Source organism: Triturus cristatus, chromosome 8 (assembly GCF_964204655.1).
Source record: "Triturus cristatus chromosome 8, aTriCri1.1, whole genome shotgun sequence".
Taxonomy (NCBI): Eukaryota; Metazoa; Chordata; class Amphibia; order Caudata; family Salamandridae; genus Triturus; species Triturus cristatus.
The window spans coordinates 1,425,560,711-1,425,584,842 of record NC_140591.1 but is presented as its reverse complement, the minus strand read 5'-3'; the positions used below and the strand labels follow the sequence as shown (position 1 = coordinate 1,425,584,842).

General features: G+C 48.8%; 1 protein-coding gene across 10 annotated transcripts in view; it reads right to left on the bottom strand.

Moving 5' to 3' along the window:
• LOC146805867 (decapping and exoribonuclease protein-like) overlaps window positions 1–24,132 on the bottom strand; it is a 142,175-nt gene that overhangs the window by 82,188 nt on the left and 35,855 nt on the right. For all 10 annotated transcript variants that reach the window (XR_014967926.1, XR_014967923.1, XR_014967922.1 and 7 more), the window contains 2 exons: window positions 23,468–23,673; window positions 5,792–6,002 (listed from right to left, as the gene is read on the bottom strand). Coding sequence is in view for 4 of the 10 variants with exons in the window: in XM_085623196.1 (XP_085479322.1) it covers window positions 5,792–6,002; window positions 23,468–23,673 (417 nt within the window). In the remaining 6 variants the exon portion in view is untranslated. The remainder of the gene's footprint in view (window positions 1–5,791; window positions 6,003–23,467; window positions 23,674–24,132) is intronic.

Here is a 24,132-nt window from a genome sequence, read left to right as displayed (position 1 = left end):
GAGTTGTACCCAGGAATATCCGAACGGCTCAAAGTGGTCGACTCTCCGGATTTGCTTCCACACATCAGCTGGCAGACATAACCCGAAAAACAAATCGACGTCCGCTAGGGTCATTATTGTTGAACCTAAGGCTGTGCCTAGTTCAGTGTAAAAGGCAGTCGGGTTCTTTCTCAAATCGGGTAAGGACTTTCTGAAAGTCAGGATGTCTTGTCGGTCCCATGGCTGATAGACCCAGTTATACACAACCCTCCCCTTCGCATCTTGGTGGTTGATGTCATCGTGTGTTCCCTGACCTCGTGGGGAGACCCAGTAGGGGGCGGCTTCCTTGATGGGCATCATGGTATCAGTTTTTTCTGCCTGGCGTTCAGTCGCTACAGGGGTTTCTGTTTTGGCTTTCTGTCTTTGTTCTTTGAGGTGGCGGAAGACTTCAAGCGTACGCGTGAAGAGGTCCGTCACATCGCCCTCGCCCTCATCACCAATGTCAACTTTTCTATACAAAGTCGCTAAGCTCTCAGGACCCTTATCCTGGTATCTATCCTCATAGGCATTTAGGGTGTGGTAACAAAACCGCACGACAAAGTGTCGTCTGTGGCTATCGGCATATGAATTGTACATATCCGTCACATATTCCTCACTTTCCTTCCGTTCTACTAATGTTCTCACTACCTTATCGATTCCGGCTCGTTCACCTTTGGTCAGCCGAATCATTCTGGCGGAATCCTTCTTTCTAGTCTCAGGGTCCTCTAATGTTACCGTTAACGTTGTGTTCAGTACAAGGGGTTCGGCCGGCGCGGAGGCCGTGAGGACCGAGGCCCTGGCACTACTCTCGCTTGCGTTCGGGGATGGTGGGTGCTGTACTAAAGGTTGGGAGGGAGCGTATGGAGGGGGCATGTAGATAATTGGGGGCCTAATAGTAAATCATTGTTCGCTCGTTGTTTGGAAGTTAACTCAGGGTAGAGCGTAGAGGGGGTCCTAACAGGGCACTGGCCTGATGTTTAAGACTCTTGTTTTAGTTTAGCTTCCTCTCTCTCTTTTATTTCTTCTTCTAACTTTCTAGCGGCAAGGTGAGCTGCTTTTCGTAACTCTTTTTCTGCTTTCACTTCTTCTCTCTTTTTCCGTTGTGCTGCTTCTTTGCGCCACATGCCGATACTATCAAGCATGGTGGGCGTTGTTTTATTACTGCGAAGAGCTGTTTCTAGCGTTTCTATTTTACGATCATCAAAGGATCATATCAGTGGCCACTGACTTTCGGGGTCCTTCTTTGTATATTTATGCCATAGTTTGCTATAGGCTACGGCGACTAGTCCATATTTAGTGAACATGTCCTTATTAGGGGTGCCTTCCAGTGGAGCTGGATGGTTCATCTCTAATAAGCGGTCCGGGCTGAACCAACTACCAATCAGTGGGGAGAAGATTGGCATGACAGATTACAAAGGGTGGACAAAGGTCCGCACTACCTATCCTTCACTACTTGCAAAGACCAGACAGAATATTTCTATTCTACGTTATTTGCAAACAGAGAATATCTCAAAAAGAACTATTCTTCAAACAATCAATGTTCGGACAATCAATCAGTGGGGAGATAAATAGGCACGACAGATTACAAAGGGGGACAAAGGTCCGCGTTACCTACCCTTCACTGTCTGCAAAGGAAGAAGGAGTATTTCTACTCTTCCCCGTTTGCAGGCAGCGAATATCTCAAAGAATAACCAAATAAGCAATACTAGTATTTTCAATCAATCAAACAATCGTTTCGCAATTCGTCGTGTTACACGACCTTACCCGGACCGCATGGACAGTTTCTCGTCTTCCGCTTCCAGCGCCCGATCATCCTCTACTCTCCGTTATTGCCGCGGCACTCCTGATGGTTCCCAGTCAGGACCGTAGATCACTCGAGAGAGGTCTGCTCGGAACCAGTGAAGTTCGGATGATCGGCTGCCAGACGAGGGTCTATCGGGCAGGAGCTCTTCCCGATCGTTGCAGTCGTTCACTCTGTCGTCAGGACCTCTCCCGCTGGATCCACGTGTCGCTGATGGGCCCCACGTTTGGGTCGCCAATTGTAAAAAGGTAGGCAGTTTCAGTCGATAACCTTTAAGTATCGCCCGGCGGTAATCGCCTCTCATACCATTCGATAATTATCAAACAAAGAGGCAGGCGCTGGAGACTGGAAGGCGGGAAACAAAGGTTTTATTCCGACGGAGCAGAACACGTCAGATCGGACAGCAAGGTATCGTTTCGAGGTGCCCCCTCTGCGTCTCTGAGACCTGGTCTCTTATACACAATTTTATTACTTTATTACATGTTTATTATACATGGCACATTTCTGAGATTGCTTTGATACATGAAAGGACATCCTTGGAGTCCCCGCCTCAGGCCCGCTCCCACACATAGCTACAGTAGAAGTCCCCACCCCACCCACAGTAGGAGATGGCTATCACACAGCTGGACATCCCGCCGATTCCCGGAATGTGTGCGACTGGTCGGGTCTCATGGGGTGGGTGCCTTGATCAACTGTAACTCCTTTGAAGAGGGGTGATTCCTTACAGTGGGAGCAATAAACTGCATCCGCAGGGCTAGGTGATGGCCTGGGATCGGCTCAGACAATCGGGCACGGAGGAAGGGGGTTATCAAAAGGGTGTGTGACCATGTAAGGGATGAAGGGAGGTGTTGGTCAGGCAGGGGATGTGGTTCCAAGGCAGAGTCGCGCAGGAGGAGAGGTTTTATGGCCCGTGCATGAGAGAGAGCGGTGGTCAGCGCGTGGGGGGATGTTCGCAGCACCAGAGGGACGCGCTGGCGATAGGCAATGAGCAGGGAGAGAGGCCATGGTGCCTAAAATGGCTGCCGTGTGTTTTTGCGTGCGGTGCTGGGGAAAGAGGCAAGATGGCGCAGATAATGTTCAGTTACGAATTAAATTTCGACAGTTACCACTAAGGGTGAGAGATAAATCTTGCTCCGACGGTGGAGTTCGTGGAATTTTTCCCACTCTGCCTTATCCTCTGGCAAGACTCCACCAACCGCTGCATGGCAGTTTTTTCTCGCACGTGGCTGGCTCGCCAGTGTTAAATTGGTGAGCGCGAGTGAGAATTTGCATCTCCCAGCGAGATTTTCTCAACGCGGGCGGTTACAACCATTCGCATTAGGAAAGTTGCCGCTCAAGTAGACAATCTACTTGAGCGACGCAAAGAAGCAGTGCCCTCTGGCATGCCCTTTGGTGCCATTTGCGCTTATTTTACAGCGTGGAACAAGCTCCCAGAACTAACAATCAGCAATAGCAGCGCGGCATACCGATTTCCACTCACACACAGAACTCCACGGAATGTAGTGGAGTATTTATGTATTATGTAACTCTGTGGAATTCCGCGGAGTGAAACTCAGCAAGTTCTGTCCACCCCTAGTTGCCACACTACTCAGATACACTACATCCTGGGAAGGTTCCTGATTGGAAAGTCGTCTGCCTGTTACAGAGAGGTGAACCCCATGGCCTGTGCTTGTCATTACCTTGCACTTGAGTGTCAATTATATCAAATGGCTGAGTATGTTTAAAATCTCAGAAATAGTTCACTCAAGCTTTAGGCTTTTGCATCAGGGTTGTAAACCCAGCATGACTGTGATAAAGCTGCTGTACCCTTCAAGGATTGTACCCATTGCAGCGTTAGTTCTGCATTCACCATAGAAACGTCAAACCTATTGGCTTTGCCAGTTTTCAATGTCAACCATTCCCCTTTCCTGCTTTTGACTGGTCCACTTCCAAATGCCCAGACCCAGAGTCCCTGGGATCAGATCCATCACTCCCAGGTTATAGCTTTACACTGGCTCCACTCCCAGCCCGCTTTATGCGTAAGCTCCTGTGCATTGTGCACGAAGCTGTCCATGTCCTGGTGCCAATGTGTATGACTAAACTGATCCCACACAGTCCAACTAGATCACTTCTCTCTACCAATCACTTACTACTCGTCTTTTCTTGCCCAGATCCCGCAGAGCACCCCTGGGGGCCAGGCATTTTCAGACCAGGTACCATCGCTTTGCGACCTTCGGGGCTTCAGGGAAGCCCGTAAAAACTAGCTATTAGTGTAAAATCTGGCATAATGGCGTTTTCTCTCTTGATAATTGCTTTAGCACCAAGAAACCCCCAATGGTGTTATTAAGCTTAATAAATTAGAATTCACATCCTTCTTTACTTACCTGCACCCCTCCCGTTCATTTTCACTTTAAAACATTTTATAAACATTAGGGGAACAGCCCCTGTACCTCCTCCTTGTACCTAACAATTTCTCTTTTCCTATGTATGTAAACTTTTTCTTTAAGCTACAAGTTTACTTTCTACCATATCTCTTATCACTGATTTCTTTTTCGTGATATTTGTACCCTGATGCCATTAAACCACAAACAACGCATATCACCGACCTGTCCCTTACCTCGTAGACGTTAGCAGAGGCGGGAGCTTGTTGCAGTCACCACAGGCTTCGCAGTAAGAGGAAGGATCAGATTAATTACCATGCAGATACCTGGTTGCCTACCTCTTTGGCTTTAATACATGAGGACTCTGAGTATTGCCCAAGTCACTGACCTATCGGGTTTCTAGCTTCCTAGGCTTCAGTGTGATGGGTGACCAGATCTCTGACCTCCTGACCAGATTTCTAGCTTCCTAGGCTTCAGTGTGATGGGTGACCAGGTCTCTGATCTCCTGACCAGATTTCTAGCTTCCTAGGCTTCAGTGTGATGGGTGACCAGGTCTCTGACCTCCTGACCAGATTTCTAGCTCCCTTGGCTTCAGTGTGATGGGTGACCAGGTCTCTGACCTCCTGGGCTTCAGTGGGATGAGCGACCAGGTCTCTGACCTCCTAGGCTTCAGTGTGATGGGTGACCAGGTCTCTGACCACCTGACCAGATTTCTATCTTCCTAGGCTTCATTGTGATGGGTGACCAGGTCTTTAACCTCCTAGGCTTCAGTGTGATCGGTGAACAGGTCTCTGACCTCTTAGGCTTCAGTGTGATTAGAGACCAGTGTCTCTCGCCTCCTGGGCTTCAGTGGGATGAGTGACCAGGTCTCTGACCTCCTGGGCTTCAGTTGAATGAGTGACCAGGTTTCTAGCTTCCTAGGCTTCAGTGTGATGGGTGACCAGGTCTCTGACCTCCTATGCTTCAATTTGATGAGTGACCATGTCTACGAAATCCTAGGTTTAAGTGTGATGAGTGAACCGGTCTCTATTGGTCTATGCTTCAATGTGATGAGTGACCATGTCTACAACCTCCTAGGCTTCAATGTGATGAGTGACCATGTCTACGACCTCCTAGGCTTTTAGTGTGATGTGTAAACAGGTCTCTGACCTCCTAGGCTTCAGTGGGATGATTGACCAGGTCTCTGATGGTCTAGGATTCAGTGAGATTAGTGAATAGCTCAGAAACCTCCTGGGCTCACCCGGTCACTGAACTCCTATGCTTCAATGTGATGAGTGACCATGTCTACAACCTCCTATGCTTCAATGTGATGAGTGACCATGTCTACGACCTCCTATGCTTCAATGTGATGAGTGACCATGTCTACAACCTCCTATGCTTCAATGTGATGAGTGACCATGTCTACGACCTCCTAGGCTTTAGTGTGATGTGTGAACAGGTCTCTGACCTCCTAGGTTTCAGTGGGATGAGTGACAATTTCGGAGACCTCCTGGGCTGCAGTGTGAGGGGTGAGCAGGTCACTGACCACCTATGCTTCAATGTGATGAGTGACCAAGTCATTTGTTTGATATGAGAAATGTCCAGGTCTCTGGCTTTTGATCGGGCCCCTTACCTCGGCACTTTCCTGGTGTCCCCTCGAAAGTGACTAGTCTTCAGCTCCACGTAGCACGATGGGGCTCTCTGATTCTGGTAGGAGAGATCGTGACCATCCACCTCAGCAGAGAAGAGTAGGGAGTGGCTGTTCAGGGTCGCTTTCAGTATAGTGAAGAATGCCTGGTTGTCATCCAGCACGGCAAAGGGATCAGGCTGTGTGTTGGGGTAGGCTAGCAGGATGGCAAAAGAAAATAGATGAAGCTTAAAAGAGCCTTGCTCTCTGACCCTGTGAGATCTCTGTGCCTGAGGGCCTTCAACCATGTCTCAGACGAGAACTGTCTAACCTGAGTGATAGCCCTGCTGTCTGACCCCATGAGATACCTGCACCCTGAGGGACTTCATCAATGTCTCAGATGAGATCTGTCTAACCTGAGTGATAGCTCTGCTGTCTGACCCTGTGAGATATTTGTGCCCGAGGGCCTTCAACCATGTCTCAGATGAGAACTGTCTAACCTGAGTGATAGCTCTGCTGTGTGAGTCTATGAGATCTCTGTACCCTGGAGGACTTCATCCATGTCTCAGATGAGATCTGTCTAACCTGAGTGATAGCTCTGCTGTCTGACCCTGTGAGACACCTGCACCTGAGGACCTTCATCTATGTCTCAAATTAGATCTGTCTAACCTGAGTGATAGCTCTGCTGTTTGACCCTGTGAGATCCCTGTACTCGAGGGCCTTCATCCATGTCTCAGGTCAGATCTGTCTAACCTGAGTGATAGCTCTGCTCTCTGACCCTGTGAGATCTCTGCACCCGAGGGCCTTCATCTATGTCTCAAATGAGATCTGTCTAACCTGAGTGATAGCTCTGCTGTCTGACCCTGTGAGATCCCTGTACCCGAAGGCATTCATCCATGTCTCAGATGAGATCTGTCTAACCTGAGTGATAGCTCTGCTGTCTGACCCCGTGAGATCCCTGCACCCTGAGGGACTTCAACCATGTCTCAGATGAGATCTGTCTAACCTGAGTGATAGCTCTGCTCTCTGACCCCGTGAGATCTCTGCACCCTGAGGGACTTCATCCATGTCTAAAACGAGATCTGTCTAACATGAGTGATAGCTCTGCTGTGTGAGTCTATGAGATCTCTGCACCCTGGCGGACTTCATCAATGTCTCAGATGAGATCTGTCTAATCTGAGTGATAGCTCTGCTGTCTGACCCCATGAGATACCTGCACCCTGAGGGGCTTCACCAATGTCTCAGATGAGATCTGTCTAACGTGAGTGATAGCTCTGCTGTCTGACCCTGTGAGATATTTGTGCCCGAGGGCCTTCAACCATGTCTCAGATGAGATCTGTCTAACCTGAGTGATTGCTCTGCTGCCTGACCCCGTGAGATACCTGCGCCCTGAGGGACTTCATCAATGTCTCAGATGAGATCTGTCTAACCTGAGTGATTACTCTGCTGCCTGACCCTGTGAGATCCCTGTACCCGAGGGCCTCCAACCATGTCTCAGATGAGATCTGTCTAACCTGAGTGATAGCTCTGCTCTCTGACCCTGTGAGATCCCTGCACCCGAGGGACTTCATCCATGTCTCAGATGAGATCTGTCTAACCTGAGCGATAGCTCTGCTGTCGGACCCCGTGAGATACCTGCACCCTGAGGGGCTTCATCAATGTCTCAGATGAGATCTGTCTAACCTGAGTGATAGCTCTGCTGTCTGACCCCGTGAGAAACCTGCACCCTGAGGGGCTTCATCAATGTCTCAGATGAGATCTGTCTAACCTGAGTAATAGCTCTGTTGTCTGACCCTGTGAGATGCCTGCACCCTGAGGGACTTCATCCATGTCTAAAACGAGATCTGTCTAACCTGAGTGATAGCTCTGCTGTCTGACCCCGTGGGATACCTGCACCCCGAGCGACTTCATCAATGTCTCATATGAGATCTGTCTAACCTGAGTGATAGCTCTGCTGTGTGAGTCTGAGGTCTCTGCACCCCGAGGTCATCCATGTTTCAGGTGAGATCTTTCAAACCTGAGTGATAGCTCTGCTGTGTGAGTCTGAGGTCCCTTCACCCCGAGGTCATCCATGTATCAGGTGAGATCTTTCAAACCTGAGTGACAGCTCTGTTCTGTGAATGCATTATCAGTGTACACCACAAAATAAATAAATGCAATGTTGATGTACGCCACAAACTATTCATGCATAACACCGTCAATAGTAGTAAAAGCGGTGACTATGTAGGCTATGACAACTGTGCGCATAATAATAAATAAGAATGTAGGTAACTATGATATCAATGACCACCATGTTCTATGTACACACAATAACTAACTCGCTGATGTCTAATTCACCAAAGATGACCTCTCCATCAACCCAGTGTCAGAGATACGTGGTCAGACAGGCCCGAACCCAGGCCTACCGATTGACAGGTCACAAGTGGGGTTACACTCATTCTAAAGACAATCACGCAACCAGGGAAAACCCTGATCGATCCCACAGACAGGCATTTGCATCACGAACAGGTCCGGGGAAATTGGCCCCAATAAAACACTTTTGGTCATAGACACACGTTCCCAAAATACCACAAAATTAGATACCACATGGAGTTAGGAACACTCAGCCTATCAGGATACAGCATGCACACCACAAGTAGTGATCACACGTTCCCCATGCCGGACATCTTGAGGCACACACACTGGCCCACACTACCTCTCCCTAAGGCCAAAAACAACTTGTGTCCCTCAATTGGTTGTATTCATGATTTATGACTAGACTCTAAGAATGTGAAATCTTTTTATTGCACCTTACGAACTGTATTTCTGATCGACCAAAACTTCTGTACATTGAGACTGTGTTCAAACGTGACTCTGTCGATGCTCTCCCGCAGCTGCGTTTAATTAAACCAACTTGTTCCTGCTTTTCCAAACGCGTCTTGTCTTTTCATATTTTCAAGGTAAATTCATATCCGAACAACAGCTCTGCTGTGTGATTCTGAGATCTCTGCACCCCGAGCGACTTCATCCATGTCTCAGATGAGACCTGTCTGACCTGAGTGACAGCTCTGCTGACGGGCCTTGTGAGATCTCTGCACCCCGAGGGACTTCATCCATGTCTCAGATGAGATCTGTCTAACCTGAGTGATAGCTCTGCTGTGTGAGTCTATGAGATCTCTGCACCCTGGAGGACTTCATCCATGTCTCAGATGAGATCTGTCTAACTTGAGTGATAGCTCTGCTGTCTGATCCTGGGAGATCTCTGCACCCTGAGGGACTTCATCAATGTCTCTGATGAGACCTGTCTTACCTGAGTTTTAGCTCTGCTGTCTGACCCTGGGAGATCTCTGCACCCTGAGGGACTTCATCCATGTCTCAGATGAGATCTGTCTAACTTGAGTGATAGCTCTGCTGTGTGAGTCTGTGAGATCTCTGCACCCTGATGGACTACATCCATGTCTCAGATGAGATCTTTATAATCCGAGTGATAGCTCTGCTGTCTGACCCTGTGAGATCTCTGCACCCTGAGGGAGTTCATCCATGTCTCACATGAGAGCTGTCTCACCTGTGAGATACCTCTACTGCTGTAGTGTGTGAGATCACCGTAACCCGAAGGACATCTTTAATGTCTCAAATGAGATCTGTCTTACCTGAGCCATAGTTCTGCTGTCTGAGCCTCTGAGATATCTGGAACCTTTCAGCCGTGGTCTGAACCTATGAAATCTGTCTAACCTGCGCCTCATCTGTGGTGTATGATTCTGTGAGATCCCTGTAACATCAAGGCACCTTCCCTCTCTAGTCTGAACCTATGAGAGCTCTCTTACCAGACAGCTCTGCTATTTAAACCTGTGAGATCGCTGTGACTTAAGAGGACATTCGTGTCTCAAATTATATCTACAAAACCTGAGACATAGCCCTGCTGTCTGAAACTGTGAGATCTCTTGCAACTCAAAGGATACCTTCTGTCTCTAGTCGCTACCTATGAGAACTGCTTCACCTAAGCGAGAGCTGTGCTGTTGCTCATTTGAGATCTCTGCAACCTTAACAACACCTTCCTTCTCTGTAACCTCAAGACCACCCTTCCTCTCCATTCTGAACCCAGGAGACATGTTTTACCTGAGTGAAAGCTCTGCTGTCTGAATTTAAGAGATCTCTGTAACCTTCCCTCTCCAGTCTTAACTTGTGAGACCTGTCTAAATTGAGAGATAGCTCTGCTCTCTGAATCAGTGAGAGCGTTCTAACCTGAACAACACCTTTCCTGTCTAGTCTGAACCTGTGAGCTCTGTCTTAACAGAGCGATGGCTCTGCTGTTGAGCCCATGAGATCTTTGTAACCTGCAGGGCATCTTCTCTGTCTCCTCTGAACCTATGAGATCTGTCTTACTTGAGTGATACCTCTGGTCCTGAACCTGTGAGATTTCTGTAAGCTGTAGGGCAACTTCTGTCTCTGGTCCAAATCTATGAGATGTTTCACCTGAGACAGAGCTCTGCTGTCTCTCTCACATGAGATCTTTGTAACCTTCCCTCTCTAGTCTTAACTTGTGAGACCTGTCTAAATTGAGAGATAGCTCTGCTCTCTGAATCAGTGAGAGCGTTCTAACCTGAACAACGCCTTCCCTGTCTAGTCTGAACCTGTGAGCTCTGTATTAACAGAGCGATGGCTCTGCTGTTGAGCCCATGAGATCTTTGTAACCTGCAGGGCATCTTCTCTGTCTTCTCTGAACCTATGAGATCTGTCTTACTTGAGTGATACCTCTGGTCCTGAACCTGTGAGATTTCTGTAAGCTGTAGGGCAACTTCTGTCTCTGGTCCAAATCTATGAGATGTTTCACCTAAGACAGAGCTCTGCTGTCTCTCTCACATGAGATCTCTGGAACCTGAAGGATGCCTTCCCTCTCTGTTCTTAAAGTATGAGCTCTCTCCTACCTGAACCTTGGAGATCTTATGCAACCAGAATAAAGTCTGATGGTGTGCATTCTCTCTAACCTGAGCCCTACATCTGCTGTCTGAGACCCGAGCCGGTCAGGCATTTGTGCACCGAGGCTGCTCCCCAATGGGTTGGAATTGAAGCTCTGGTGTCTGTAGAGCTCTAGGAGTAGCTGTGCAGGTGACTGAGTATGCCCAGTAACACTGATGTAGCTCACCCCAAATGTCGGACGAGGTGTTACTCCAGGATTCAGACTTGTCCATGCCTGTTCTCCAGAGCAGATCTCCATTTCTTCTTTCCTTTCATTGGCTTGCACGCTTTCACGAGTGTTTCTTTTCGACTGGAAAGGTCATTGAGTTCTTATTTCTATTTTTTTAAATAACTGCAATTCCACAAATAGCTCTGGACTCTGTAACAGAGCTGGAAGGGAAAGAAATGACCCCAGAAAAACATCCTCAGGCCAAGTATAGAGGGGCAGGGAATGAGGAGTGGGTGGGTGGCAGGATACCATAGGGCTTTGCCAGGGCTAGTCGGTCATGGTGATAATAATAGTCCATGCCTGATATACGCATGTCAACATGGACTTAGCACTGGGACAGCTTGACATCTTTACCATGAATGCTACATTACTCTCACTTCTCACCTCAAGTGCTATAATTTTACTATGACAGGACCAATATTTCTCATTAGGCCTGCTGTATGTTTAGGGGGACAGTAGTGACACTCCTCTGCAGGACTTTTAAGGTAAGGGAAGGCTGCATCTGCAGTGCTCAGTAGGACTCTTGTACTTTTAATGGGACCAAACAAGCACTTCTCTGCAGGACTTCTGTACTTTTAGTAGGGCCCATCCTGCGATTCCCAGCAGGGCTGTTGCACTTTAAGTGTGTTTGATCCAGCACTTCGGAGCAGGACTGTTGCACTTTTAGTGCTGCCGAACCAGTACGTCTCTGGAAGACTGTTGTCCTTTTGGTAGAGGTGTACCGGTAATTCTCTGCGGGGCTGTTGTATGTTTAAATGAGTCTGTCAAATACCATGTGGGAGACCATAGAGTAGATGGCTACTGGGCCACAACCATGGTGGTTACGGCTGTTTGCAGTCCTGGGGTCCATCCTACTATATCTTTGCAAACTGGGCCTAGTACAACCCTTTCTAACCTTGACTGTTACACTTGAAGGTCTGGGTCAACTAACAGTTGTGAAGAAATACCCTTTCTGGCCGGTTCTCCCTGCTTTTTGCCCAACACTGCTGGATTTACCGCTGGTGTAATGGCTCTGCAGTGCACTGGGCCCTGCTGACTAAGCTTCAGTGCATGTCCTCAAAAGTTTATGATTGATTGGCTTATCACCAATTGACATAAGTAAACTTACTTATAAGTCCCTGGTATCTGGTGCCAGAGGTACACAGGGCCTGTAAGTTAAGTGTCCCTCGTGGACTGCAGGACTTATTGTGCCATCACGAGTGTGACAGAGAGTGAAGCATCACTCCCCGTCTGCCAGTGCAGACTGGTGGAGCGGTTTTCAAACTACTAACTCGACTTTGCCGTTTAAACTTATAGAAAAACACAAACCTTCTGTTTTTAATATTTGTAAGTCACCTCTGAAGCAGGCCTGATGAGTGCATTATATTTAAAAGAAGGACATGTCGTTTTACATGTCCTGACAGTAAAAACCCCCCATTGTAAATTTTACTGCAGAAAGGCTAGTAGTCCCCTTTGCAAGTATGGAGTTAAACACTGACAACTCAGCAGGGCTCAGTTCCAAATGGGACTACTAAAGTACATACTTCAAGGTATCAATGGAACTGTTGCATTAACCCCGACGCTTTGCTAAAGTTGAATTTAATTAAAGTGTTTTACAAATGGTAACTTTAGAAAGTTGCCACTTTGTTGCCCTAGTTGTCCAGGGGCCATTTACAGTTGCACACAGCTGGTGTCCTCAAGACAGCGTGCTGCCCCCTGGGGAGAGGTGCGAGTGACTGTCAGGAAGAGGAGGAAAGGATCTGCCAAAGAAAGAAGAGTGAACTCCCCAGGGTAGGTTGGCAAGAGTGGGTATGTATTTAAAAATCCATATTTCTGGAAACCTTAGTGGATTTTTATCATTGAGGTGTCTACAAAAAGATTAAAATATACCCTATTTTTGTAATTTGGTGAAAATGATTCTTGTGTCATGTTTGCTTTTTATTGTGCATCTGAGGGCAGACCCCCTCTTTCTGAAAGGAAGGATGCAGCCTGGTAATCAAAGTGCTCCAGGGCTGGGCAGAAGTGGTTCTGGCTGGGTTCAGTGACTTGTAGCTTCTGTGAACAAAGACTTTTGGGGTATAAATATCTGTGCTGAAACCCCTACAATTTGTATTGCCCCTGGATCTCAAGACCAACCTCTGTCTGTGGAACTGAAGGAAGCTGCAGGAGAGGACTGTCCTGGTGTTGTGTGCTGTTCCCTGGATTGGCCTGCAGTAGTTTTCGTTGGACTGGAAATAGGAGGGAAAAGGAGCTGTAAGAGAACTTTTTAATCTTGAACCTACAATCACCCAAGGGCTAGAGAGAGAACTAGCCTCCTGACTGAAGTCTCAGGACCAGTAGACTGCATATCGTCGCTAAGGCCTGTTAGCGAGCCGCCGCAGCCGAGGAGCGTCAAGAAAATCATCGCATCGCTGCCGCTGAGGACTCGCTGGCCTGATCATCGGCCGCACGTTTGCGGGCCTAAAAATTATCGCTACAGCCGCGGAGCGTCAGGAAAATCATTGCATCGCTGCTGCTGAGGGCTCGCTGGCCTGATCATCGCCCCGCATGTTTGCGGGCCTAAAAATTATAGCTACAGCCACGGAGCGTAAGGAAAATCATTGCATCGCTGCCGCTGAGGGCTCGTTGGCCTGATCATCACCCCGCACGTTTGCGGGCCTAAAAATTATCACTACAGCCGCGGAGCATCAGGAAAATCATTGCAACGCTGCCGCTGAGGGCTCACTGGCCTGATCATCGCCCCACCTGGTTGCAGGCCCCGAAATTGTCGCTAACACCCGTTAGCGAGCGGCCGCGACCAAAAGCGTGAGGAAAAACATCGCTAACCTGCCGTAGAGGCATTTTTGTGGATTACTATCAGCAACACCCCAGAACTGTGAGTAAAAGGGTCGCAGAGACCATTGCCCTGAACTGAACTTTGCATTCCCCATTTGAACTATTTTTGCAGCATCCAGAGAGAATTCTTTTTATACAGTATTGTGGCTTTCTCGTTATTTGGTCTTGTGATAAGCCTATATATAAAGATAACTATTTTTAATAACTACCTGTGTTGTGTCCCTTTGTAGTGTTCCTCACTGTATTACTGTGTATATTCATAGACACTTTACACACTGCCTCTGAGATTAGCCTAACTGCTTGTGCTACGTTACCACAGGGTGGAGCAGGGGTTGTCAAAGGGGTGCAGCCCTTCACTTGACTTAGAAAGAAGGGTCCCTGCTTGGACAGTGGCCATCCACTGCCAACCAGAGACCCCCATTGATAACACCCCCACTTTTTGCTGATGCTTCACTGTTTTTCAACTTACTCTGGCTCGGAGCCTACTATCCAGGACCCCAGCCTAGTTGCTTTCTCTCTAAATTGATTGCATGTACTTTAAGTACACCACAGATTGGATTCTGGGGTACCCTTATAAGTCCCTAGTATATGGTATACTATAGGTACCCCAGAGGCCTCTCAGGGGCGCAGCATGTATTGTGCCACCCCTGGGAGACCATTCAAAATAACACAACAGGTCTGCTACTGAGTCTGCTACTGAGTCTCCTGAGGAGGAAGCCGGGAGTGAACCTGTCATTTTAAAAACTTTGCTGTGTGATACTTTGCTCATTTTAATCACTCACCCCTTGCACTTAAACAGCGGATCTAGCGCTGCAACGAACCATCCATTTCGCCATCACTGAGGGCGAGGCGCCACGGCGGACACGCCCACCTCAGCTGGCCACGCCCCCTTACTCGTCCTTATAAGTGCGCGCAGCTGGAAAGCGCGTCACTTTAAATCGTGAGTCTCCTGAGGCGGAAGCCGGGAGTGAACCTGTCATTTTAAAAACTTTGCTGTGTGATACTTTGCTCATTTTAATCACTCACCCCTTGCACTTAAACAGCGGATCTAGCGCTGCAACGAACCATCCATTTCGCCATCACTGAGGGCGAGGCGCCACGGCGGACACGCCCACCTCAGCTGGCCACGCCCCCTTACTCGTCCTTATAAGTGCGCGCAGCTGGAAAGCGCTTCACTTTAAAGCGTGAGTCTCCTGTGGCGGAAGCCGGGAGTGAACCTGTCATTTTAAAAACTTTGCTGTGTGATACTTTGCTCATTTTAATCACTCACCCCTTGCACTTAAACAGCGGATCTAGCGTTGCAACGAACCATCCATTTCGCCATCACTGAGGGCGAGGCGCCACGGCGGACACGCCCACCTCAGCTGGCCACGCCCCCTTACTCGTCCTTATAAGTGCGCGCAGCTGGAAAGCGCGTCACTTTAAATCGTGAGTCTCCTGAGGCGGAAGCCGGGAGTGAACCTGTCATTTTAAAAACTTTGCTGTGTGATACTTTGCTCATTTTAATCACTCACCCCTTGCACTTAAACAGCGGATCTAGCGCTGCAACGAACCATCCATTTCGCCATCACTGAGGGCGAGGCGCCACGGCGGACACGCCCACCTCAGCTGGCCACACCCCCATGACGCCCATTTCCACAGACATAAATTATGTGTCTCGCTAGGAAGCGCAGCGGACGGGCGCAGCGGGCGCGCCGTCAGCGCGCCGAAGGCGCGCCAAAGGCAAGCCCGTCTGGGCCCGTCCGGGCCTGGACCGGGCCCAGGGCCAGACCCCCTGCTTTTTCCACTGACTCTGTCCGTACGTGTTGGACCAACACCCAACTACACCTACTAAACCCCCGCCCTTGCTCGATTATCACTCGCTGCATCCCAAACCACCTTGAGTCTGCTCATTTCCTTTGCCCGCAATGCAACTTCACTCTCCCGCCCTACCAACCTTGTCTCCCTTCTCGTCCCCCATCACAGCCACCCTCCTCTAATCTTCGGACCCTGAAAGCTGGCTTGATCAATTGCCGCTCTCTCCCCCGTCATGCCAATGACATCTGGATGTCTATCTCCTCAGACGAATGGGATATTTTATTCCTCACCGAGTCCTGGATCACTGACTCCTCCTCTCCGGATCTCTATCTGGCCATTCCCCTAGGATATGATATAAAATGCTTGAACCGGGCTGGTGGTAAATCTGGAGGCGGTCTAGCCGTCATCCTCAAATCCTATCTCCAGTTGACCTTTACCAAACTTACTAATATTGGTATAATTGAAGCCATGTACTTCTCTATATCGGACTCCGCGGCAGTTATCCTGGCTGGCACATTAGTTTACAACCCCCCCACCGCCACCTCCCCTTCTCTCACTGCCCTCTTCCACCAATTGGCTGATTTATCCCTCAAACACCAATATTTCTTAGTCCTTGGTGATTTTAACCTCCACGTAGACAACCCTCTCTGCGTGAAGGCAAACAATCTGTTGGAAACTATGGAAAGCCTGAATCTCAAACAATTAGTCGTAGGTCCCACTCATGTGGCTGGTCACACCTTGGACCTCATATTCGCCAATTTCTCGAATATTACTGTCCTCCCACCCCTCCCTCTCACCTGGACTGACCATTACCTCATCCCCTTCTCTCTTGCTCTCGGACGAAAAACTGCCCCCCTGGCCCCTAGGAAGGAGTTGGGAAGAAAGTGGCACAAGGTTACATGTGCCACCTTGGACCCGGTGTTCCACTTTCAGACGGAGTACCTCTCCTCTGATATAGATGAAAATGTCTCTAGGCTGAATGCTGCTCTCGTCAATGCGGTTGACTCCATTGCTCCTCAGAAAATCATCACCTCCGCCAGATCGCAACCCTCCGCTCCCTGGTTTTCTACCCCCCTCCGTGAGGAGAAAAGCAGATGTAAAGCTCTCGAACGTAAGTGGAGACTAAACTACGACCCTGAAGCCAAACTTTTATACAGATCTGCCCTGAAAAAATTCCTCAAACTAAAAAAAATCGCTATGAAAGATCACTTTTCCTCTCAAATTACCAAGGCCAAAAACTCATCTAAAACCCTTTTTAACATTGTTAAAGACTTTATTAATCCTCCGGCCAGGGCTCCTCAGAACACCGCGAGTCAGGCTCTATGCGAGGGACTTTCAGACTACTTCCTCGAAAAGATCAATAAACTTTGTGTCTCCTTTCCCATAGGGCCTGCCCCCCTGCCTTCCCCCACTAGTCCCCCAGACTCTCCGTCCTTTCTCTCTTTTAATAAACTCAACCGGGATGATGCTATTGGGTTACTCACCCATTGCAGATCCGGCGCCCCCTCCGATCCTGTCCCTGCGAAACTCATGGGAGAACTGGCGCCTTCGCTGGCCTGCTCCTTCCTTTCCATCTGGAATGCCTCCCTCCACCATGGCTTCTTCCCTACCACCTGGAAGGAGGCCTTGGTGATTCCCATCCTAAAAAAAGCGGATGCAGATCCCACTGTTTTTGCTAACTATCGCCCCATCTCCCTTCTCCCTAAACCCGCCAAAGTCCTGGAAAAAGCCGTGCAGCTGCAACTCACGGAATATTTGGAAAACCACTCTCTACTGCACGAATCACAATCCAGATTCAGAGCTGGATTCAGCACTGAGACGGCATTGTTGGAAGTATCCGAAACCATTCGGGAATGCGTGGACAGGGGCGAGGAGGCCATGCTGGTCCTCCTCGACCTGTCCGCAGCTTTCGATACGGTCTCCCACCCCATCCTCCTTGACCGACTTAAACAGATAGGCATTGGCGGCACTGCCTTCAGCTGGATCGAGTCCTTCCTCTCGACAAGAAGTCAGAGGGTTTTTCTGCGGCCCTTCAAGTCAGAGAAAAAACCCCTGTCATGCGGGGTGCCACAAGGTTCCGCCCTCAGCCCCCTGTTCTTCAACGTCTATCTTGCCCCACTGGCCGACGTTGTGGAGTCCTACGGAGTCAGGGTGGTCTCTTATGCTGACGACACTCAGCTGGTGTTTTCCTTCAGGGACCACTCGGACTCCGCATTCGCCAACTTCCGCCAGTGCCTCAACAACATCAGTGTCTGGATGACCGCTAACCACCTCAGACTGAATGCAGACAAAACGGAGGTTCTGTTTTTCAATCAGAAAGCTTCCATCCCCTCTTCTTGGTGGTGGCCCACGGCGCTTGATCCCGCCCCCTCTCCCGTTCACTCGGCTCGGAATCTGGGTTTCCAGTTTGATGACTCCCTTTCATGCAAAACTCAGGTTAATAAAGTGACCTCTGCCTGTTTCATGAAGTTGCGCATGATCAGAAAAATTCTTCCCTATCTCCCCCTGGATTCCCGCCGTACAGTTACCCAAGCCCTCATCACGTCCCACCTGGACTATGCTAACAGCCTCTATGCTGGTGCCCCCCAGTATCTGGTAGGCCGGCTGCAGATTGTCCAGAATGCTGCGGCCAGACTGATTGGTAATATCCCCTACCGCCAATCTGTTTCTGCGTATCGTAAGGAACTCCACTGGCTCCCAGTGGCTAGACGCATCCAGTTCAAGGTCCTTACCCTCACCTATCGAGCCGTCAACGACCGCGGACCCAACTACCTGAAAAAACGTGTCTCGATATCCCGCTCCACCAGATCCTTGAGATCCAATGACCTCCGCCTCCTGATCTCGCCCCGTTTTAGATTATCTAGAATGGGTGGCAGAGGGTTCAGTGTCATTGCTGCTAAACTGTGGAACTCTTTACCAATCGAGTTGAGATTCTGTCCCTCCGAACCCATCTTCCGAGCCAAACTCAAAACCTGGCTCTTCTCCGAACTCTGAGTCACCCTACTGTTTCTCCTTGCTCTATGCTCCCTCTTCTCCCTTGGAGGCTTAGGTTTTTAGCGCCGGGACACCCCTTCGGGGGTAGCTGTGCGCTCTATAAACTACATAAAATAAAATAAAAATACTGCAGCCTTTGTAAGGTGGTGTATGCACCCCTTATTTAGATATAGGTTCCCTATATCGATCCATATCACTGCACATATAAACCTATCAGTCACCCCTATGGCAGGCCTTAACAATCCTGAAGGCAGGGTGCTGGGTTTTATGTGAGAGGGATACCCATGCATGAGCAGAGCCCTTCTGCAGGCTTCAGAACCTATTCTCCGGGGTTAAAAAAAGAAGGATCTGACAGTGGACACTTCAAATTAACAGCACCTAACCTGGCCTTACACTCCTTTAGCAGTGTCCCTTCTATATTATGTGGCATCTGTATGCACACTGAGTAGTACCCACCATCACAGTACTTATTCCAATAGGAACTTAACAATTCAAAACCAAAGCACAAGTGCACCACTCGGAAAAACTTTGTCAAAAAGGAAAATCTTAACGTCCATATCTAGTAAAGAGAGTTCTTGAATTCATTCTTTTTTCTTTCTCTTTTATTGTTTCATTTTCATTTCATCACGGAACAGCCGACGCGTTTTGTACCCTTGGGGTACTTCTTCAGGGCAATAGGAATAGGTGGAGTCAAACTCTCTCCACACAGTTTATTTCGGTTCTGGGATTCCCTTAAAGAGAGCTTTTCCCATCCAAAAGAATATTGTATTAGGTAGTAGCGCCGTTTTGAAAGGTGGTGACGATCACTCAAAGAGTAGATAAAATAAGTCCCACTTTGAAAACGTCCAGCTCTGCCACTATACGTATTAAAAGGGTTCAATATCAATCCTACGCACGATATTCATGCATATATGTCACATCAAGGTTTGATGGGAGAATAGTTGCACCCCCTGAGAAGGGATAGACCCAGTGTGCTAAATGAAACCGCTACACCTATAATGAATCTGGACCAGGTGTGTGTCCCATTGCGAACACCACAGTAATTGAAACCCGATAAGGTAGGCAAGCGACAGCCAAAGATAAGCCGTAACAGTAAACACTGGTTCTATAAGGCGTGTCAGCAGCACGGATGGGCAGGAAAAAGATTCTCCGGGGTTGTTTGTGATGCAGCCAACCATATACTCTTAAATGCATTATAACCTTGCGGTAAATGCTAACTTTGAAACAGCTGCATGGAAATATGTCGTGTTTGGTGTCAAACACCTTGGACTCACACGTCCCCACCAACAACTGGTGGGGGAGGTATGATACCACTCTACTAGAGGGAGAAACATGGCAACACCGGTACACCCGGTACCAGCGTAACAGAACCCGGGCATCACAAAATGGATGCTGCCAGCCACAGACACGAGTCTGCCCTCCTGCTGCTGGACGAAACTCCAGCAGGGGACAGCTTGACAATAGGTTTCCTGTCACAGGGAGGTGTGACCACCTCCCAGACAGGCTTTAGTGTATTTGGGGCTGGGAGGGTGCACTCCAGTGCTTTGATGTCTGCACTGGGGCACATTTGGTGTCCCTGTGCATAGTCCAGCTCAAACCAGTTGCAGGGGCTATCAGCCCCTGCTCTGGCGGGAAACTGGACAAAGGACATGGGTGTAGCCACCCCTCTGTTCTGACCCTCCCATTGGTGGGTTCCCAGAGTTTGTCCCACCACTTCCTTGGGTATAAAGTAGGAACCCCTGACTACAGGACTTTAGATATTACCTGGACAAAACTCTGCTACAGAAACCAAGTATCCTTCGAAGATCTATGCTTTGCTGGACAATTGAAGATTCTCCCTTGGAGTAAAGGAGTTATTCCCCTGCAAGGCAGCACCTCAACGCATCTGACCAGTTTGCACCTACGCAGCTCCCGACAGACTCTGAAGATTTTCCAACACAGGAGGTGGGTTCCTAAGCTTCCCCGAGGCCGACCAGTGCTCTCAGCAAACCTGAGACCCTCAGCCCTCGTGGGGACCGTGTAACCCGAACCCCTGGACACCATGCACATATGCAGCAGCATATGCTTCTTTGCGATCCCTGAAGCTGTGCTTTGGGCTACTTGTAGTCCAGACCACGAGCAGTGATTACTGGCCTACATTCTATGAGCGACCCGTGGGCTGGTATTTAGTGATTCCTCTCGAGGTCCCATCGTGATCCCTGGTCCGTGGACTTGTGGGTCCCTGAGAAGGGAACTGCAACTTTAATTGGGCTTACCTGGTTGCTCCAGATGCGCCCTGACTCTCCATCACTTGGGGAGTCCCCAGGACCTTACTGGGCCACACCAAAGCATCTTTTCTCCAACCGCGTGGGTTGCCGTTGCCAAGGCTTGTTGGTCTCCAATCCGGACACCGAACCCCCCAGCACTCAACATCCTTTGTGAGACAGCTCACCTTCAGACTGTGGTTGTTATCGATGTCTCCTGGTCCCCATGGCTGTGGAGTCAAGCTTCACCTCTTCGCACCTGGAACGCCCGACATCGGTGTGCATTCGTCTATCATGCCCTTCGTAACTGTCAAGTGACCCAGACTCTGTCCCCTCTGCTTTCAGGTTCTTCACAGCTCTGATCCAGGCTTGGATCACACCGGACACTTTTCTTCTTCACGGCAGCAGCACTTTGCAGCAACTCGCCATTGAAAACAGCGATGAGTCCCGACACCATTTGACACCTATGCACCCGGCTTCCCTGGGTTAGGTAACACGAGCACTCCCATGCTCACATGGGTGTTGGCCTTAGAACCTTCTAAGTCTGAAAGGGTTTGCTCAAAGTCCTCTCCTACGTGTCCTTAATCTTTAAAATTCCAACCGCAACTTTCCCATAGGATGTACGGAGCTCACGGCTGTGTTCTCACACTGCACCGTACCCTGTGGGTCCCCTGTGTCACTACCGTAGGTGGTTCCTTGGGGTACCAGCGATTCTACGTGCTCTAGACACTGTGTCTAGTCAATTTGTGATTCTTATGCCACTTTCTTAATATATGGTTTGGTCTCCCCCTGGGGCCCACTGTGTATTGTGCTATTTATTGTTGTTCTAGTGCTTTAATATTGTGTATCTTGCTGTCTAATCTCATGAAGAGGTTAGTAGAGAGTGTTTAGTAATAAATACATATATTTTATATATTCCTTGTGTGGTTCTCCTTTCATTTGGTCATTTAGGAGGTTATAATCTGGTAAACCAAGCTGCTTTATATTCCATGAGATTCAGCCTGAAGGCTGCTCTCCAAAGCTACCACTAGGATAGCTTTCAATAAAGGTTGTATTTAACCTAATCATCAATAAGGGTTGTTTGGACTGGTACAAGGTGCCCACTATAACTAGTGGAGAGCATATACCAGGCCAACTTCTCACAGCACCCATCTGTGAGCATTTGAGTGTTTGGTTCCTGGTGCTGGATAAGCCTCACAGTTTACCTGCCTACCCTTGAAGTACTTTGGACTATGCAATGGAAGTGAACCGCTCTCCCGCTTTCACAGCAGAGACTCATCTCCTCTCCTCTCTGGCTCTGCAATGTTCTTGGGGGCGATTGATGGGGTAGGTGTTTGCGGCCGTGCCTGTCATCTGCCATGGCAACTCTCCCAGGCAGCTGCAGCCAGGGTTCCTGGTCTAGCAGCTACAGCCTTCGTGCTGAATCCCTTGCAATGTTGTCTTCTGGCAGTTGTTGCCTCAAGGCTGGTCCAGGGTTTTTGCTCTGGCAGTGCGACAGCCTTCTCTTACAGCATCAGCAGCACCAGTCTCTTATCCCTCGACAGACTGTGGGGTATCATGGGGGTAATTGTTCAGGTACACTGTAAATGCAGCTCACACTAAAACTGCAGAGTGACCAGAGGGACCCCTTTACAACGCAGGGCGCTCTTGGCTTTGCGCTCTGGAAAAGCTTTCCATGGGTGCTCCTCCTGCCAGGAACACACTGAGTTTCTCAAATTGGGCAGTCTCTTCTCATGCAGGGTCAGACGCACTGCCCTCCTCTCTCAGCAGGCAGGCAGGTAGGCTGCTAAGCACTTCTGGCAGAACCTCAGCTCCTCCAGCATAAAGTACAGAATTCAGATGATGTCCCCTCACCTCTGGGAGACATGAGTTCTGGTAACACAGCAGCTCTTTGAGTCCTCTGTGGAGCGGATCCGTCCTTGTGAAGAAGAACATGGGACTGGAAAACAGTGGTGGGGGGGTTTGGGTCCCAATTTTATACACATTTTTCAGAGGATGTAGATCTAATATCTAGGTCGTCAGAACTGGTTTGGTTCTCATTCAAGTGTCATTTTCAGGCTGCTCTCCAGACACAGCCTTTGTACAAAGTGATGGTCCTCACAGCAGGTAGCAATGGGGATGGGTTCAAGCAGAAGTATACAACACATGCACACAATTAAGTGTACAGTTTCTGCACCTGATTGTCACTAGCCTTCCTGCAGCATTAATCAGAGACAGATAAAAGTGCAGACAGGGGACTTGCCTAGAAACTTCCTCTCCGTGAACTACAGAAATTGCAGTCCCATGTATGACCCGGTACCATCTACTAAATGACAGTGCTCGGGAAGAACTAGTCAGCCGCTCACTTGGATGGGCTTCTTACTTCCACCCTCTTGTTAGTGGTCCTGCTTCACCATAGAGCTGCGGTTTGCTTCCCAACTCTTCAATGCACACACTGCTCAGACCTGAGGTATGTAGTAACATTCTGCTCTTAGCATTAAAACTAGTCTCAGTAGAAAGCTTCAGAAAGCATGTGAAAAGATTATACAATTTCTGCTGGCGAAAAAGGTCTAATCTGCAGGGAGAACATAAGGAAATAACCAAAACGACAATAAGAATGTAGTAAATATTTCTCAGCTCAACACCCACAACTAATGACACCTAAGACATCAATCTGAAAATCTCTTATACCCGAAGTCAAGTAGTGCTCAAACTTGTGTCCCATGAAGTTGAATTGTTCTGCTGTCTCCGAAGGGGGGTCTTCGTCCCTCTCCCCCAGGAGGAAGTAGGTCCCGCGGAACAGGGTGACTGCCATCTTCCAGCCTTGTCGCGAGTAGGGTGTGATGAGGACCCTGGCCAAGTGACCTCGGCGGGCCACAAAGTCAACGTTCAGAAGCCTAAATGGAAAGACAACAGAGGACCAGTGAGACTGAGGCCAGGGGACCTGACGTCAAAAAGAGGCATGTAATGTAATGAAGGGAGAAGTAGTGTAACAGAGAGAGAGGGGGAACACAAGTGAGAAATGGGATAAGAGAGGTAAGAAAGAGGCGGAAGAGGCTGGGTGGAAGAAGGCTACGGAGAAGAGGAGAGAGATAGCAATTGGGGCAAAATAACGGATCCAACACATTTTAAAAGACAGCTGAAGAAACTGCTTATTTATTTGAAGACAAACATTAAGAACATTGAACTTTTTTTATTTCTTGAAGTTACTTCTCATAAAGCTTTCAGATGTGACTCTCATGTTGGAATTGGCTGTGAGTGTCCTTCCTAGAGAGTTAGACACTCTGGCTTTCACTGAAATAAAGCTAGAGGGACAACTCCTGAGACTGCAGAAGTGGCGCCATGGCATGAGGGCT